The following is a 14,498-nucleotide window of genomic DNA, read 5'->3' on the forward strand; positions in this document are numbered from 1 at the left end:
GTTTTGCAATCATTAGTCTTCAAAAAATGCAAGATTTGACGAAAACAAAAAAATTAACGAAAAAAAACTTAAGATCGAAAATTTTCAAAAATTCAATAGATTATTAAATCAACCCAAACATGCTTAAAAATGATTCTAAACTCAAGGGAATGCATTTTAAATTTCACTTAAATTTCCATTAAAATTTTGATGTTTTTTGAAAAAAATAATAATAATTTTTTGTCCCGATTTTTCGGGGCAGCAAAAACTTTGAATGAAATTTGTACCCGCCTTATGTGTTGTTGAAAAAATCAATGTTTTGGGTTTTTTAGAAAGTTTTTTATTCTAAAAAGAAAGTTTCAAGGTATCGATTTTTTTACATTTGTATGACACTTTTCCTGCACTGCTGCCAAAGTGTATACATTTTTGTTTGGACTAATGATGCAAAAAGACTTTTTTGGTTAAAAAGAAATTACTCACATAATTTTACCAAAAAAAAGGGGGAATAATTCTTGGAAGAATTGTTCTTTTTGAATTCACAAAACCTTTTTTCAAAGAAAATGAACGAGCATTTACATCAATGTTGATAACAATGTATTTTTGTAAATCTATTTTACAAAATTAATAAATTCTATTAATAATTTATCTCATTTAAAAAAATAAAAACGATTTTTGATGAAAAAACCCAATAAGTTGAAAATTAGATGTTTGATTGATAACAGATAAAAACGGCTTCGTTTACAACTCAAGATTTGAAAGCTTTCTTGAGGAATTCAAACTTTGAACCAAATGTATGCGTTCAAAAAGTATGATGAAAAAAATGAAAACATTGTAATTTGGTTTAAAAACATTCCGGAAAATTCCTTCTGGTCTCGGGAGAAAACCGGGAAAAAACCGGGAAATTGAAAATCGAAATCTGGTGGCCACCCTGAATAATTACCGTAATCTGGGGTGAATCGGGACTACAGTCTGAATAGGGACAGCAGTTTTTAAAGCACTTAAAGCTTTTAAATTTGGATATGGATGTATACATTTTGTTGGCCTGAATCTGTTCTAACCGAAACCAACCAGAAAAACCAAAATATTGTGCTCCAACATGGTAAAAACTGCTGTCCCAATTCGCCCCATGTGTCCCGATTGACCCCAGTTTACGGTACTTCAGAAAGGAACTGATTATAACCCAAAACTGAGCCCAAAATAGAGATATATTCAAATAAATAAATATATATAGGAGCTGTGTCAAAAAATTCATTCATTGCTTCACCAAAAAACAAGTCAAACGAGAATATGTTTTATGAAAAATTTATTTGTATGCATGTATGTAATGTGTTTCTTTTATATTTTGAAGCTTAAATAATTACTATCAATCAGCCAATGGTGAATTGCATGGAGTTCCAATTTGTTTAAGGCATCAACTTCATTTCTTCTTTTTAAACTTTCCATGTGACACTTGACTATTCTGCGCGAAATTAACTAATATGGGCTCAAGCAATTTTCTAAGGTTTAGAAAATTATAAAACATCTAGACTGAGAGTCTATCCTTCAAAAATACTTGTTGGCAAATTAATTTGGAATAAAAAAAACATCTGCAAACTATCTAAGAACAAAACCACGAAATATTTTTGTTAAGTCGTTTTAATTTTTTTTTAATCTAAAAATTATGAGAGCAAGAGCAGTTTCCTCCTCTGACGACAGAATAGGTTAAATATGTTGTGCCAAAAACATGGAGATGTTATCATGGATGGTCAGATTATTCATGTTTGAAAAATGTTTTACAGACTACGTTATATTTTTAGGGGCTTTCGGATTGCTTTGTGTTTATTTCAAAATGACAATATCTTTTATAAAAAGAAATATTCAAGACTTTTTCGGTAAATGGGCGTTCGATACCTGGCCTGCTTACAAAGCAGACAATCGACAATAATAACAAACTCAAATGAACGGGGAGCCAGTGATAAGGAAGTTCAAGTGAAAAGAAATAAAAATAATTCTCATCTGAAAAAATTGCGTTAACTGATTCTTACATTTATGCAAAAAAAAAGTGTGAGAGAAGAAAGCTCGCACATTTGTATGTGTTTGTCAGATCAGAATTTGGCAATTAGTCAAAAATGAAATCATTAAAACTAAATTGTTTTCATTTATTTTGTAAAGTTTGAAGATAGCCCACACATGTTTGCTACAATACAGGAGCTACGTATTTTTTTTTCAGAAAACCGTACATTATAAATGGTGGAAAATCATTGGAACTATTTCATTGCCTTGCGTAATTTTATTGTTATGTTAGTTTGAATTTATAATTTCAAAAAGTTCTTACAATTTTTAAACCAAAATCAGTTTGTATTTGTTCTTGCGTTACATATAACATAATGCCAATCGTAATTTTTATGTTTGTTTTGTTTTACAAATGTGTATGTATGTAAAAAAGAAAGACTATGATTGTTTCTTGCGAAGGCCTTCTGAATGGTTTGTTCGTTAACTATTAGGCACTTGCATTCAGTGGTTGTTGTCTTTTCGTTTTATTGAGTTATGAAAAATAGGAAAAGCAAATCAATTCAATGCATTTTGTGCTCAGCACTTTTGCTATTACATGTGGTTTAAAGCAATTTGAAACATAACTCCCAGTCTTCTAGATATATAATTTGAGAATGTCCTCAATTGAACTTTTAGATCCAAATATGAGTGCCATTATACCGAAAATGCATACTAAAACATTTTTCCAAATAATCCAGTTGAATTTTCCAAATCCTTGCTCCCAAAAAGTCACCATTTCGATGAGAATAGGAATGAGCAGACCAAGTATCGAGAAACAAAACGCTCCTATCAAGCCAATGAAGGGACCAATTGTGGGAACTGCCACAGCCAACAGAACCGCCGCCGTTACTAGAATTGTCCTGAAATTATAACAAAAACAAATTTTATTTTCAACATGTCTAGTTAGCAGCAAATGTTACCTCATAGTATAATTGACCAACGTCGGTCGTTTCGTGAATTTGTCTTTGATTCCAACCCACGCAATGTCAAGACAAACGTAAAATTGTAATCCAAATGTGCAATATACAGCCAAAGCGATCAGAATTTTTACTGCTTGTGCAGGACTAAAAAGGACCAACAATAGATTTGTTGTTAGGGTTGTAGAGAAGTGTGTTGATGATCATGTGACTTACATTTCCTCTACTGGCAAATTTAGTGTTATGCTTCCTTCTGCTTGGTCGCCGTATCGTACATAGCCCAAGAATCCTAGCAAGATGTATACGAGAGTTACTCCTCCCATGCCTTGATTCAGGACTCCACAAATTCCAATAAAGTTTTTAGGCGTTTTCATCTGATTTTCTAAAGGCATAACAACTCCGATTGCTTCCATTGCAAATATAACGATGGCAAAAAATGGTGGCAAGTGCAGAACATTAACGAACATTGGTCTTTCGGACAGTGGTGGCATATCAGTCACTAGATAGTAGAAAGTTATTCCCAATCCAACGCACATGAAAACATTCGCCACCATCGATACTGGGGCTAAGTATTTCAAATTTGGAATCCATGACAGTAAGATCAGTGGAATTAAGAGCAACGCAATCATAACTCTTAGATTCAATTCAGAACCCGTGTAATGTTCAATAACCTGTTGAAAGTTCCTCGCAATGATAACTGTATATACAGCGCATGTTCCAAAATATGTTATAAATAATCCATACGTAATACACTGGCGAATAAATGTGCTCCACCTGTGAAGAAAGAAAATAACATTGCCTAAATATGTTTAAAAAAAAACTAAATTGATTTTAATAATAAAAATTTAGCATTCCCATTTCTTGAATAAAAAAAACTTAAGTTGTGTCTTGGTAAAATTACCTTCGTCCCCATTGAGGTCCGTTTTTTAGCGATATTTCAGCCACATCAGCAAAGGACATAGCTGTAGTTTTTGTTCTGTAGTAGTGTGTATGAGCACATTTGACCTACGGGAATATCAATAAAAAATGAAAAAAAAAAAATATTGATGCGTTTTGTTCGTGAACATTACATGGTTAATGTATCAAATAAGCATGAAATTAAATGAAAATAATTTGAAACAGCGCCAACGGTTGGGCGAATTTGCTATGGTTGTGCAATACAAAAAATGAGAAATGTATTTCTGTTTTCATTTTACAAAATATGCCTGAATTTCAAATACCGTTAGCTGAATGCGTATTGGGACTGCGATATTATTTGAAGCACTTATCTGCCGTTCTACGCATAATTGTCAAATGTCAGTTTTGGACGATTTTGACTTTATGACATTTTTAAGTTTAGTCTGATGTGTACTTTAAGAAAAACACGTAAAATCTGGTACTTTGTTCGGAAACTCATTAAAAACAACACCAAGTCTGTTTGTCCCATCGTTGTATTTCTACGCATAATTGTCCCACCAAGTATTTTCTTACACGGAATCATTAGTTTTACGAAGCATTATGTCTTGTTTACCTGTAGTGTAGCAGGAGAATCAAAAATAAGGGTGATAACTTGCTAACTGGGGAGATTAGGGACACATAGGGCGAATAGGAATCCACGGGACAATCATGCGTAGAAACACCGAAATCGGTCGAAAAATTTCAATCGCGTTTTTCTCAGTTGCACTTTTTTGAACATGGGACAATTATGCGTAGAACGGCAGTTATATTCATCAAATTTTCAAATGATTGAAACATTATATAGGTTTGAATCTATTCTAACAGAAACGTTTGAAAAATAAAAAAATGACAAACAAAAACAGTTTGAATCAGCTGTCCCACTTTGTCCCATGTGACGGTACTGATTGTGTGTGATTTGTTCATAAAATAATATAAAAATATACAAACCAGAACATAAGCACAGTGCGTACAGACAAGAGCTGTAAGGATCGTTGCAATGATTCCACCTGCCAAACCAGCATAACTAAAGGCGACTGGCATAGCCAAAATTCCAGTGCCTAGCGATGCTTTCAACAGATGAGTTAGTGTTTCCCCATCTCTGAAAGTAAATTGTGGTTATACTTTTGATTGCATGTTTTGCTTTACAATACTCACGTTGTTGGATGTTCACAGTTTCGCTCCTTAAACGGGTCAAATGACCCGGCGGTTGCCGTTTCCACATCGGGTTTTTCACCGGCAGGTGTGATCTTGTACCTGTGTATTAATGATATTGTAAATCAGCACTACAAGTATTCCCAATCAATATAAAAATTAAAAAAAATCTAACTTTCTGTACCGTCAGTTCCACAGATAAACCCTTTTAAAAATATCGCAACCACATTTATAAAGCAAATTTAGTGTCAATACTTTTCTAAATCCCATATTTAGTCCTTAACAAGGAGCCCATAAAATAAATCCTGACAGGAAAATAAACCATGCACAGTAAGAAAAACCAAACTGAGAACCAATATTTATTCAGTATAAGTCATCGTTGAAATTTTAAAGTTGTCGCATTTTTAGTGAAAAAAAAATGTTTCCCGTTTTCGTCATTTTTCCGTCTTTGAGCGCGACGCGTCGATACGCGTCAACCCAGTTTCGAAGTACGGTAGCTATAACTTATATAGTTTTTGAGGAATGTTGAGCCCGATCGGATAACTTTTTTTTCGAAAAATGCTGTTTTCATGGGAATTCCTATTTTTTGGACATATGTTTTTCAGGGAAGGCCAAGGGTGATTTTTTTTTAATTTTGAATAAGGCAATTTGTTTAAAAAAATTAACATTAGGAGTTTAGGTGTTAAAAAAACAATAACTTGAAAACGGTGCACGTAATCATTTTTTTTTTTTTCTAGATAACTAAATGAGCATTATACATTTCTAGAGTTTTTTTTAGGATCCTTTAAACATATGAAACAAAATAGCTTGAGCTGGTACAAAAGGGTACCAAAACAAAATTCTGAAAATTTAGGTGCAATCAGCTGAAATCAATTTAAAAGCATTCTCCTGCGCTCATATATATCATGTTTAGCATGTTTGGGTTTATTAAAAAATCTGTTGAATTTTGAAAAAAAATCGATGTCCTCCTTTCCTCTATCCCTCATTATTTAAATATTTTTTTTCTAAAATCTCTTTACACGGGATATCAACTTTTTAGATCTTGAATTTGCTTCTTTATATTACACGAATTAAATTATTTGTATTTTTTTCTGTTTTCAGCTACGAGCTTGTTAATTAAATCCGACTGAATCTAAGGTAAGTCATTCTATTGAACTTCCTAACATTTCTTGTTACCTGGCGTCTCCTTTTTCGGTATAGTTATTGTTGTACTGGAAATCACTGTCCATGATTAGTAAATCACAAATATTCGGTAGGAACGAACAACTTAAAATGTGATCCAACCTCTTCGGAAGCTGATAACAGACTAAATTATGCACCATTGCTTGGTCCACGGTGTACAGAAGGATACAGTATTTTTTTCGTTTTTTTCTCCATTTTGTTCGCTTCCAGGTCATAAGGAATTTATCAACTCAAAATGCTTTATAGTCGTTCGCTGGTTATTAATTACAACTTTTGATTTTAATGATTTATTTAGTTTGAATTATGGACGTAAAAATCGATAAAATTAAAAATATTGTAAAGTTACACAAGTTTATTGTGTTAAATGAATTTATAAACATAATTCATCGAGTCAGCTCAGAATGCGTTATAATTATAACAAGTAAAATACATCAACATGTATTTACAAACCACATTTAAAAAATCTAAAATAGTTTAACTTATACATGGATTTTGTTATATAACAAAAACTGGAATTGAGTATATGAGCAACAGAGGAATAATTACCGATAATAAGTGAGTTGTGTTTGGTGTGTAATTTTAAAATCAATACCTTCTTTCAAAATCAACACCGTATCGAAGGTTTGAGCGCTTGAGCCTTGCATTTTTTATTCATTCTTTTTGCTGCGTTTCGCAATTTTGAAATAAATTTTCTTCCTTCCATGAATCTTTTCTGCGTTCGTTCATCATCTCATTGTGTTGTTGCATATTCCACTACATTTTTGGCTCGTCTGAAAAACCGATTAACTTTCGTTGTTGAAAAATTCAGGTTTTTACCAAGTTACTTCTTCTTAGGTCAGTGCACCAAAGAAAATATTTTACCCGTCTTGCACAGTGGGGCACCAGAAAACATCCAATTTTTCCCTTGCTTCTTATAATTTGTGTCAGGCGTCTTTCACAAACACCGCATTTTAAATTTATTTGTTATTGATTGTTCGTTAAAGGCAATCACCTGTTTATAGTATTTTTAATTTGCAAAACATAAATAAAAATATGATTTGCTTCAGCTTCGAATATACATTATAAAATCGGCCCCTTAAGCTATACGCTGCCTATGAATGTCCCCTATCAATTTCCAAGAAAATGAATCTCCGGTAAGATGCTTTTCAGTTTGCTTCAGTCTTTATATTCGCTTTTTGCTCTTGCGAAACCAACTTACATGCGATTTCATGAGAGTATTGTGTAAAATACGCCAAGTATGCGTAGAAAGGTAAATTTTTTTGTACTCTTATTTCAAGTATTCACTTAAATGATTGTTTTCAAATATGTTATTTTTTAAAATACTCCAAACCATTATTACAACCTTTGGCATTCAAGTACAATCACAGATCGTTTAAGCCTCCGTGAGAGGGCAATTGGTCATATTTTTCTATGATTTAAATTACTTACTTTGATGCTCCATTTTTTGCATCCTTTGGCAAAAAAGTTTCAAGTTCTTGAGCAGGTGGTCCGGTGTATTCCTTAAAATAGATAAAATGTTAAAAATATGAATATTTCGAGTTTTATGATACTTACGTTAACCATTTTTAATCTCTTATTATTGCTTAGAATCTTCGAAGAAGTTTATCTGAAATAAGAAATTTGGACATTTTTATTCTCAATCTGTTGGTACGACAGCGTTTTTTCAATGATGGTTTTGGATATAAAGTTCAGAAATGGGAGATTGAAAAGAAATATTACAAAAAAACAACACGTTGTGATCCAATTTGTGATGTATGCATTTTGAATCAAGATATTTTTTTCTAAAACAAACATGGCTGAAAATGGCTGACTGGAATGAATGTTTTATAGCCATGATTCTTTGAGGTTTCAATAGGTTGACAATAAAAATCGACATCTGGGATAACCCCAACTCGAGACCTTAGGCAAAAATAAGTATGTGCCAAATTTGAGCACAATCGGTTAAGGTTGAGGGTCGCTATAGATCGTTAAAGTTGGTGAAAAAATCTATTCATACAAAAATGTCTTCTTTCAATCGTTAATAATTCGTCAGAGTTAACTCGGATCGTTTTACAGTCTTCGACAAAGTTGCTTGTCATCAAATTTTACATTAGTCTTTTGACAATGATCCGACACATTTAACGCCTCCTTTTGGTGAGATTTAGATTTTTCCTTTCCTTATACATTTTTGCGATTCTTGGCTTAAAATTGGCACACCCTTAAGATTTTCCAAAATTTTCAATCCCTAGTGTTCAATCACAATCCGTGATTTCTCAGCTCGTTGATTATTGCGGATGTGAAAGAAGTTTATCAGTCTATAGTGGGACAACAGTCTAAATAGGAACAGCAGTTGATACAGTAGCTAACAAGCCTTTTGCATTTTTGAACCATAATTTGATCAGCATAATATTTTTTAATTGGACCTGGTAACACACCCTAATTCCCTGAACCAAACCAGCGGGTTCGTTGTTTAGGATATGGAAAGCAAATCAATTAGCGACTAAATTGACAATTGATTGCTTTTCGGCCTCATTTGGTTTACCAAATCTTTTCAACCTTGCAGCATGAATGGTTTCATCTTTGTTTCAAAGAAAAAAAAAATCTTGATGTATAACCATAATTTTATCATTCTCCTCCGATTTGTGATTTTTTAGATGGTATAGTTTTTTTTCTTGTGCAAAAATAAAATATATATTATCAAATATATAAAATATATATTAAACATGAATTGAAAAAAATAAATAAGTACCTTATCAGTTTCCTTTGCAAATATCAAACATTGAGATAAGCTTAAGTATAGTTATTAGCAAAGCACGTGTTTGCATCAAATGCACTTTGTACGCCACTAAATGATTTTGCATTCACGTGGCAGTAAAGATATAAAAGAAATTCACATATCGAAATGTTGTGTTTTGTCCTCAACTGAGTACTCACTTTGAACAACTCGGTATAAATGTTGTTTTGTCAGCTGTAACCTGATTCTTGAAAATGATCACAACACGCTCTCTACGTAGCAGTTTTTGCAGTCACATTACCATAAATCGTGCTGACACCATGACTGATTACTTGAAACTAAAACCATCCTCGGTCTAGGTTGAACATATATTTCTTGCTATCTCTGGATGGTGTCTAATGGAACTGATTGGACAAATATTTTCAATACAGAGTTATTTCTGGTGTACGTTTTCATAAAGGCGTAAAAATAATTCTCAGGTTCAGGATTATATGTTTAAATCAGATACTCAAATCACAAAAAATGGTCTAAAATACGACACATTAAAAAAGTAGTCTTGATTCACAATACAGATGTTGAGCAAGGTGTATGTAGCATCAATACATACAAAGAACAATTTTAATCAAATAATGATGAGATAGCAAAATCTTCCATCTTTCGTGACATTCTTGAATAAAGTCAAGCGTTTTCTTTCATTTGAATTACGAATTTGGTTTCACAAAATAGTTTAATCTTTATGTTCTCGGCCATGTCTTAGTTTGTTCAAACATGTCATTTATGGTGTAATTATTACAGCTACAAAAATATAACATTTAAACGAATGAAAAACACGGTTAAATCCGCTGCCGGTTTTCAGTAGGACGTAACCTTGAATGTAAACAAGCGACTTAAAACGCCAGAGAAGGCGAAATGATTTGTTTGTTTACACCAAAGGTAATCCATTTGAAACGTTACATAAGAATCATTTTACAAAAATTGTAGATATCTCGTTGTAATTGTATCAGGAGAAATCAGTACTTTTTTCCTTTTTGCATAAAAAAATTCGGAAGCCCTGGATATTTGTTCAATATTTCACTACAGTCAACAAAATGTTCCTTTATTCTGTTTTCAAACGTTTAGATTTACATGAGCACAAATTCATAATAATACCAATTTTAGTATATTGCATAATTGCGCAACACACCTCTCAGTTGTGTACCAAATATAGTCCTCAAAATACCGTAGACAACATGCTTTGTCTTACGCACATTTCTTCTGTTTTGACCTATTTTGTTTTCTTCAATGCTCGGCTGTACTTTCTAATTTTAGCCAAAGTATTTTAATAGGGTGGCATCTTACCACAAGATTCATTTTTTTTGGAAAACAGAGTATAGAAACTACCCTGAACATTCTTTTAGAAATTTGAGAAAAAAATGAGGAACGTTCTTTGTGTTGCATAGCATTAACTAGCTTTATAATTGAAGAATGCTGGTAAATACTGAAATAAATCAAAAGTTATATTTTCAATTCATTCTATACCTTTTTTTGCACACTTTGATGATTTCACCATTTTTGCTTTTTATATCGATGTACTGTTTTTTGCCATCATAACGCATTAAAAACATACGAAAAGTGATCTTTGGATTTATGTCTCCCATGTTCAGCAGGTGAACTTTACTTGAGTTCCTTTTGTGGTGTGTTTCGACTTTTTGGCTAGATCATGAAAAAAATGCTTTTGCAGAAGCTCAAATTGCCTTAAGTTATTTCATACAAAAAATATTTCATTTGTACATTTTTATGATAACCAAGCAACTAATGATAGCAAAACAACTGTATTATTGTGCAATATATTTTGCAACATTTTTTTAATAGAATCGTTCATAGCTTGTAGTTAAATGTTAATTTTTTTCTAATTGTTTGGCTCCTTAAGCTCTCTCTCTTATCTTTAGCAAGGGACATACTTTTTTTTAAATATTTGCATATGCCATAGGTTGTTTTATGTAAAATTTATTTTGTTTGCCAATATTCATCACGTTTCTTTATTTCAACACAAATTTCAAGTAAATTTTACAAATTTCATCATGCAGAATCACATTTCCTCAACACCACTTTCTTTGAGTACGGTACTATAAGGAATTGTGAAACTATTTAACGACAGTTCTGAAATAACAGTGACGTTGGAACAAAAGTCCCCTTAACAAATATCGTCCCAAAAAAAGGTAATGATACAGCTGGAACTGATGAACTGATTTTGTGATCTGGCTGTAATAATGATGTAAATTGCATCATTTTATGAAGAAATTCACAGAAGTAAAAAAAGCCTCCAAATTATTTACCGCTTTTTAGTCTGTGCAGTGGTATCGTGTTAAACGATGCATACCAGAGTTTGCATGTAGTAGTAAGCTTCGGTGTAGTGATAGATGTGTAGGTTTACACCTTATTTTCGGTGGTATTCGTCAAGAACTATAATTTATCATTTTCCAAAAAGAAACACGTGGCTTTTCGGGTCCATATGTATGTAATGTGTATTATGAGGACTTTTCTGTTTTATACTAGTTCACAAGTTTGAAAGTATACTTACGAGTATAGGAACTTCTTGTTTTTGAACCAACACAAAAAATGATGCAACTCTTTTTTAGTTATTTCAGAACCTCAAAAAACTTGCCATGATATTAAGGAGCCTTTAGCGACTAAGGAAATTCGGAATCGATTTCCATTGCTGTAAATGCCAATTGCACACTAAGCCAATTAACAATAACGAATATTGAAATACAATCTACTTTTGTATGGTATCTGAAACAAACGAAACTTGCCAATATAACCTATTGATGCAAGAGTAAAAGTATGACTGGTCATGTAATTAACTTCAGCATTCATGTAGAACTTCTATTCTCGACATTGCCATTGCCGATTTACGGTATTGGTACGAGGTAGCCATAACCGCTTTACAGTCCTATTCGCTACTAGAGAGCAAATGTTTTTATGTGGCAAAATAATAATTATATAGTAGTTTTATGTAAAAGAAGTAAGGTAACTCTGATTTGCAATTGTTTTATTTAACATTTCAGAGGGATTCTTCCAATTCTTTACAATTATTTTCGTAAAATACAGGTAACATTATTTTGGGACAGTCTTTCGTGCTTCCTCTTGTATTTAAAAACTGTACGCATGCGGATAGGTTACCATATGATATACCGGCTTTGTAGTAGTGTGCGTGTAGCTAGTCTCTTTTCTCAAGTATGCATACTAGGGTGGGTATGGATTTTGAAAAGTTCTCAGATCAAGTTCTGGTGTGGTTCCCCTTGTAGGGCATACCCATAGGGACTCTAACGCCAAATTTCAGCTCATTTGGTTGAAAACTGGCTTGTCTCAAGCGAGTTCAAGTTTACATGGGATTTACTATGGGAGCGAATGAATGAAAATTCAAAATTTTCCATAGTAAATCCCATGTAAACTTGAACTCGCTTGAGACAAGCCAGTTTTCAACCAAATGAGCTGAAATTTGGCGTGAGAGTCCCTATGGGTATGCCCTACAAGGGGAACCACACCAGAACTTGATCTGAGAACTTTTGGAAATCCGTACCCACCCTAATGCATACTCTACATTGTAGCTACAATATTTCAGGATATCTGCTCGAAAAGATGGTGTTTTTTTTTCAATATAAAAAAAACTAGGTCGGTAGAAATGTCGATGACTACAATTCAATAAAAAAAAAAACATTTGCAAACATTGGTTAGGGTCTTGTGTAAACGAACCAATAAACAGTGGAATAGCACTTTTTTGTATACGGCTTATTCTAAACATAAAAAACTTAATCGGAAAGATCACAAATTTTCCTACCACTTGCTTGTTTGTATAAAATTAAAAATTACAAAATGGCTGCTTATCATGTGCTTTAGAAAATTCACTTCGCTTGCATCCTATTTTTCTAACTTTTTCACAATTCACAACAATCAATTTCATGTAGGCTTTTATGTAGTAAATTTTCTGATCTTTTACACGCCCAATTAATGGAAATTGTCGATATTACTTAAAATGCAACTGGAGTTAACGGTTCCTAAATAGTGTTTGGGGTGAATTGACTTACTTTTTAAATTTTTAACAAGATTAGATTTAACCCTCCTTACACAATACGGGGCGATCCTCAAGAAAAGAATGTATAAAAATGATAAATTGGGGCATGATGAGTCATTTAACGTTTCTTGCGGCGTTTTAAAAAATTAAAATAATTTTAGGGGCAGGGGGGCAGAATGGACCAGGGGGGCAGAATGGGCCACCCTTGGTTTTGGGCTTTAGAATGGATTTAGACCAACTGTAAGGCAAGGGTCTTATAAAGGACGTCAAATAACTTCACCATGCCGAAAACGACGTTTGAATTCTTTGTGTTTTTCGAATTATGAGCAAAAATGTAAATTTATTGACAAAACTACGCAAACGTTGTTTATTTCGAGGTTTTTAAATAAGCTTTCTGTTGGATTGTTTGAAAAAGTTTGCTCAATGCTTATAACGTTACTAGATGCTTCTACCAAGGTATACAAACAACAAAGGAACCTTAAGAGGCAGTATTTGTAAATATTGCTCGGTTTGTTCTAGAGGTCGTATCAAGGTGCTCCGATTTGGATGAAACTTTCAGCGTTTGTTTATCTATACATGAGATGAACTCATGCCAAATATGAGCCCTCTACGACAAAGGGAAGTGGGGTAAAACGGGCATTGAAGTTTGAGGTCCAAAAAACATAAAAAATCTTAAAATTGCTCGCATTTCAGTAAAACTTCATCATTTCCAACTCTCTTAGATGCATTCGACAGGTCTTTTGAAGCACTTCAAAATGAGCCATAGACATTCAGGATTGGTTTAATTTTTTCTCATAGCTTTAGCAAATTACTGTTAAAAATGGATTTTTTTAAAACCTTAATATCTTTTTGCAACAACCTCCAACACCTATACTCCCATAGGTCAAAAGTTAGGTAATTTCATGGACTATAAGCCTACGGTATTAACTTTTTGGCCAATCGCAGTTTTTCTCATAGTTTTTGGATTTTTCTATAACAAACATTTTACAACGTTAGTTTTTGCCCTGTAGGCTCCCATAGCGGCAATTTTTGGTCTCAATTTTGTCATATTCGGAATCCTCGGAAAATTTCGCGTTAGTTGGAAGTATTGGAGTTGTAAATTTGATTTTAAAAATAAATAAATAAAACATTTTTGAAAAAAGAAATAGATCTTATATCCCTTTGATCAATACGTCAAATGCTGTATCAAGTAGGCGAAAACCTGTTTTACCCCTAATCCAACAAATTGTTAAAAAATATTTTAATTCATTCTAAATAGCATTTTTTTCAATCAAATTTACAACTCCAATACTTCTAACTTACGTGAAATTGTCTGAGGATTCCGAATATGACAAAATTGAGACCAAAAAGTGCCCCTATGGCGGCTTACAGGGGAAAACTAACGTTGTAAAATGTTTGTTATAGAAAAATCCAAAAACTATGAGAAAAACTGCGATTGGCCAAAAAGTTATTTCCGAAGGCTTATAGTCCATGAAATTACCTAACTTTTGACCTATGGGAGAATGGGTGTTGGAGGTTGTTGTAAAAAGATATA

The 14,498-nt window shown here is 32.9% G+C and overlaps 1 protein-coding gene across 3 annotated transcripts; it reads right to left on the reverse strand.

Annotated features, from left to right (window-relative positions):
• Positions 1-1,265: 1,265 nt before the first annotated feature.
• On the reverse strand, positions 1,266-11,742 carry LOC6032787 (proton-coupled amino acid transporter-like protein pathetic). Of its 3 annotated transcripts, none has more exons than XM_038262587.1 (9): positions 11,471-11,742; positions 7,752-7,803; positions 7,626-7,696; positions 5,019-5,117; positions 4,812-4,962; positions 3,829-3,932; positions 3,144-3,701; positions 2,931-3,074; positions 1,266-2,870 (listed from the first exon to the last, which is right to left on the reverse strand). In XM_038262587.1, exons 2-9 carry the CDS (start codon positions 7,758-7,760, stop codon positions 2,606-2,608), a joined length of 1,401 nt encoding a protein of 466 aa, XP_038118515.1. In that variant the 5' UTR covers positions 7,761-7,803; positions 11,471-11,742; the 3' UTR covers positions 1,266-2,605. The 3 variants fall into 3 exon arrangements, with proteins under 3 accessions (XP_038118515.1, XP_038118516.1, XP_038118514.1); XM_038262588.1 differs by lacking the exon at positions 11,471-11,742 and adding an exon at positions 9,111-9,263; XM_038262586.1 differs by lacking the exons at positions 7,626-7,696; positions 7,752-7,803; positions 11,471-11,742 and adding an exon at positions 6,192-6,320.
• Positions 11,743-14,498: the final 2,756 nt, after the last annotated feature.

The sequence above is a fragment of the Culex quinquefasciatus genome, chromosome 3, assembly GCF_015732765.1.
Source record: "Culex quinquefasciatus strain JHB chromosome 3, VPISU_Cqui_1.0_pri_paternal, whole genome shotgun sequence".
NCBI classification, from domain to species: Eukaryota; Metazoa; Arthropoda; class Insecta; order Diptera; family Culicidae; genus Culex; species Culex quinquefasciatus.

What these genes read in the sequence shown, in the direction of transcription:
- LOC6032787 (XM_038262587.1), bottom strand. An exon ending in GGACCTCAATGGGGACGAAG is followed by an intron (nt 3,702 to 3,828) that starts GTAATTTTACCA and finishes CTTTCTTCACAG; the next exon opens with GTGGAGCACATTTATTCGCC. An exon ending in TTGGTCAATTATACTATGAG is followed by an intron (nt 2,871 to 2,930) that starts GTAACATTTGCT and finishes TTATAATTTCAG; the next exon opens with GACAATTCTAGTAACGGCGG.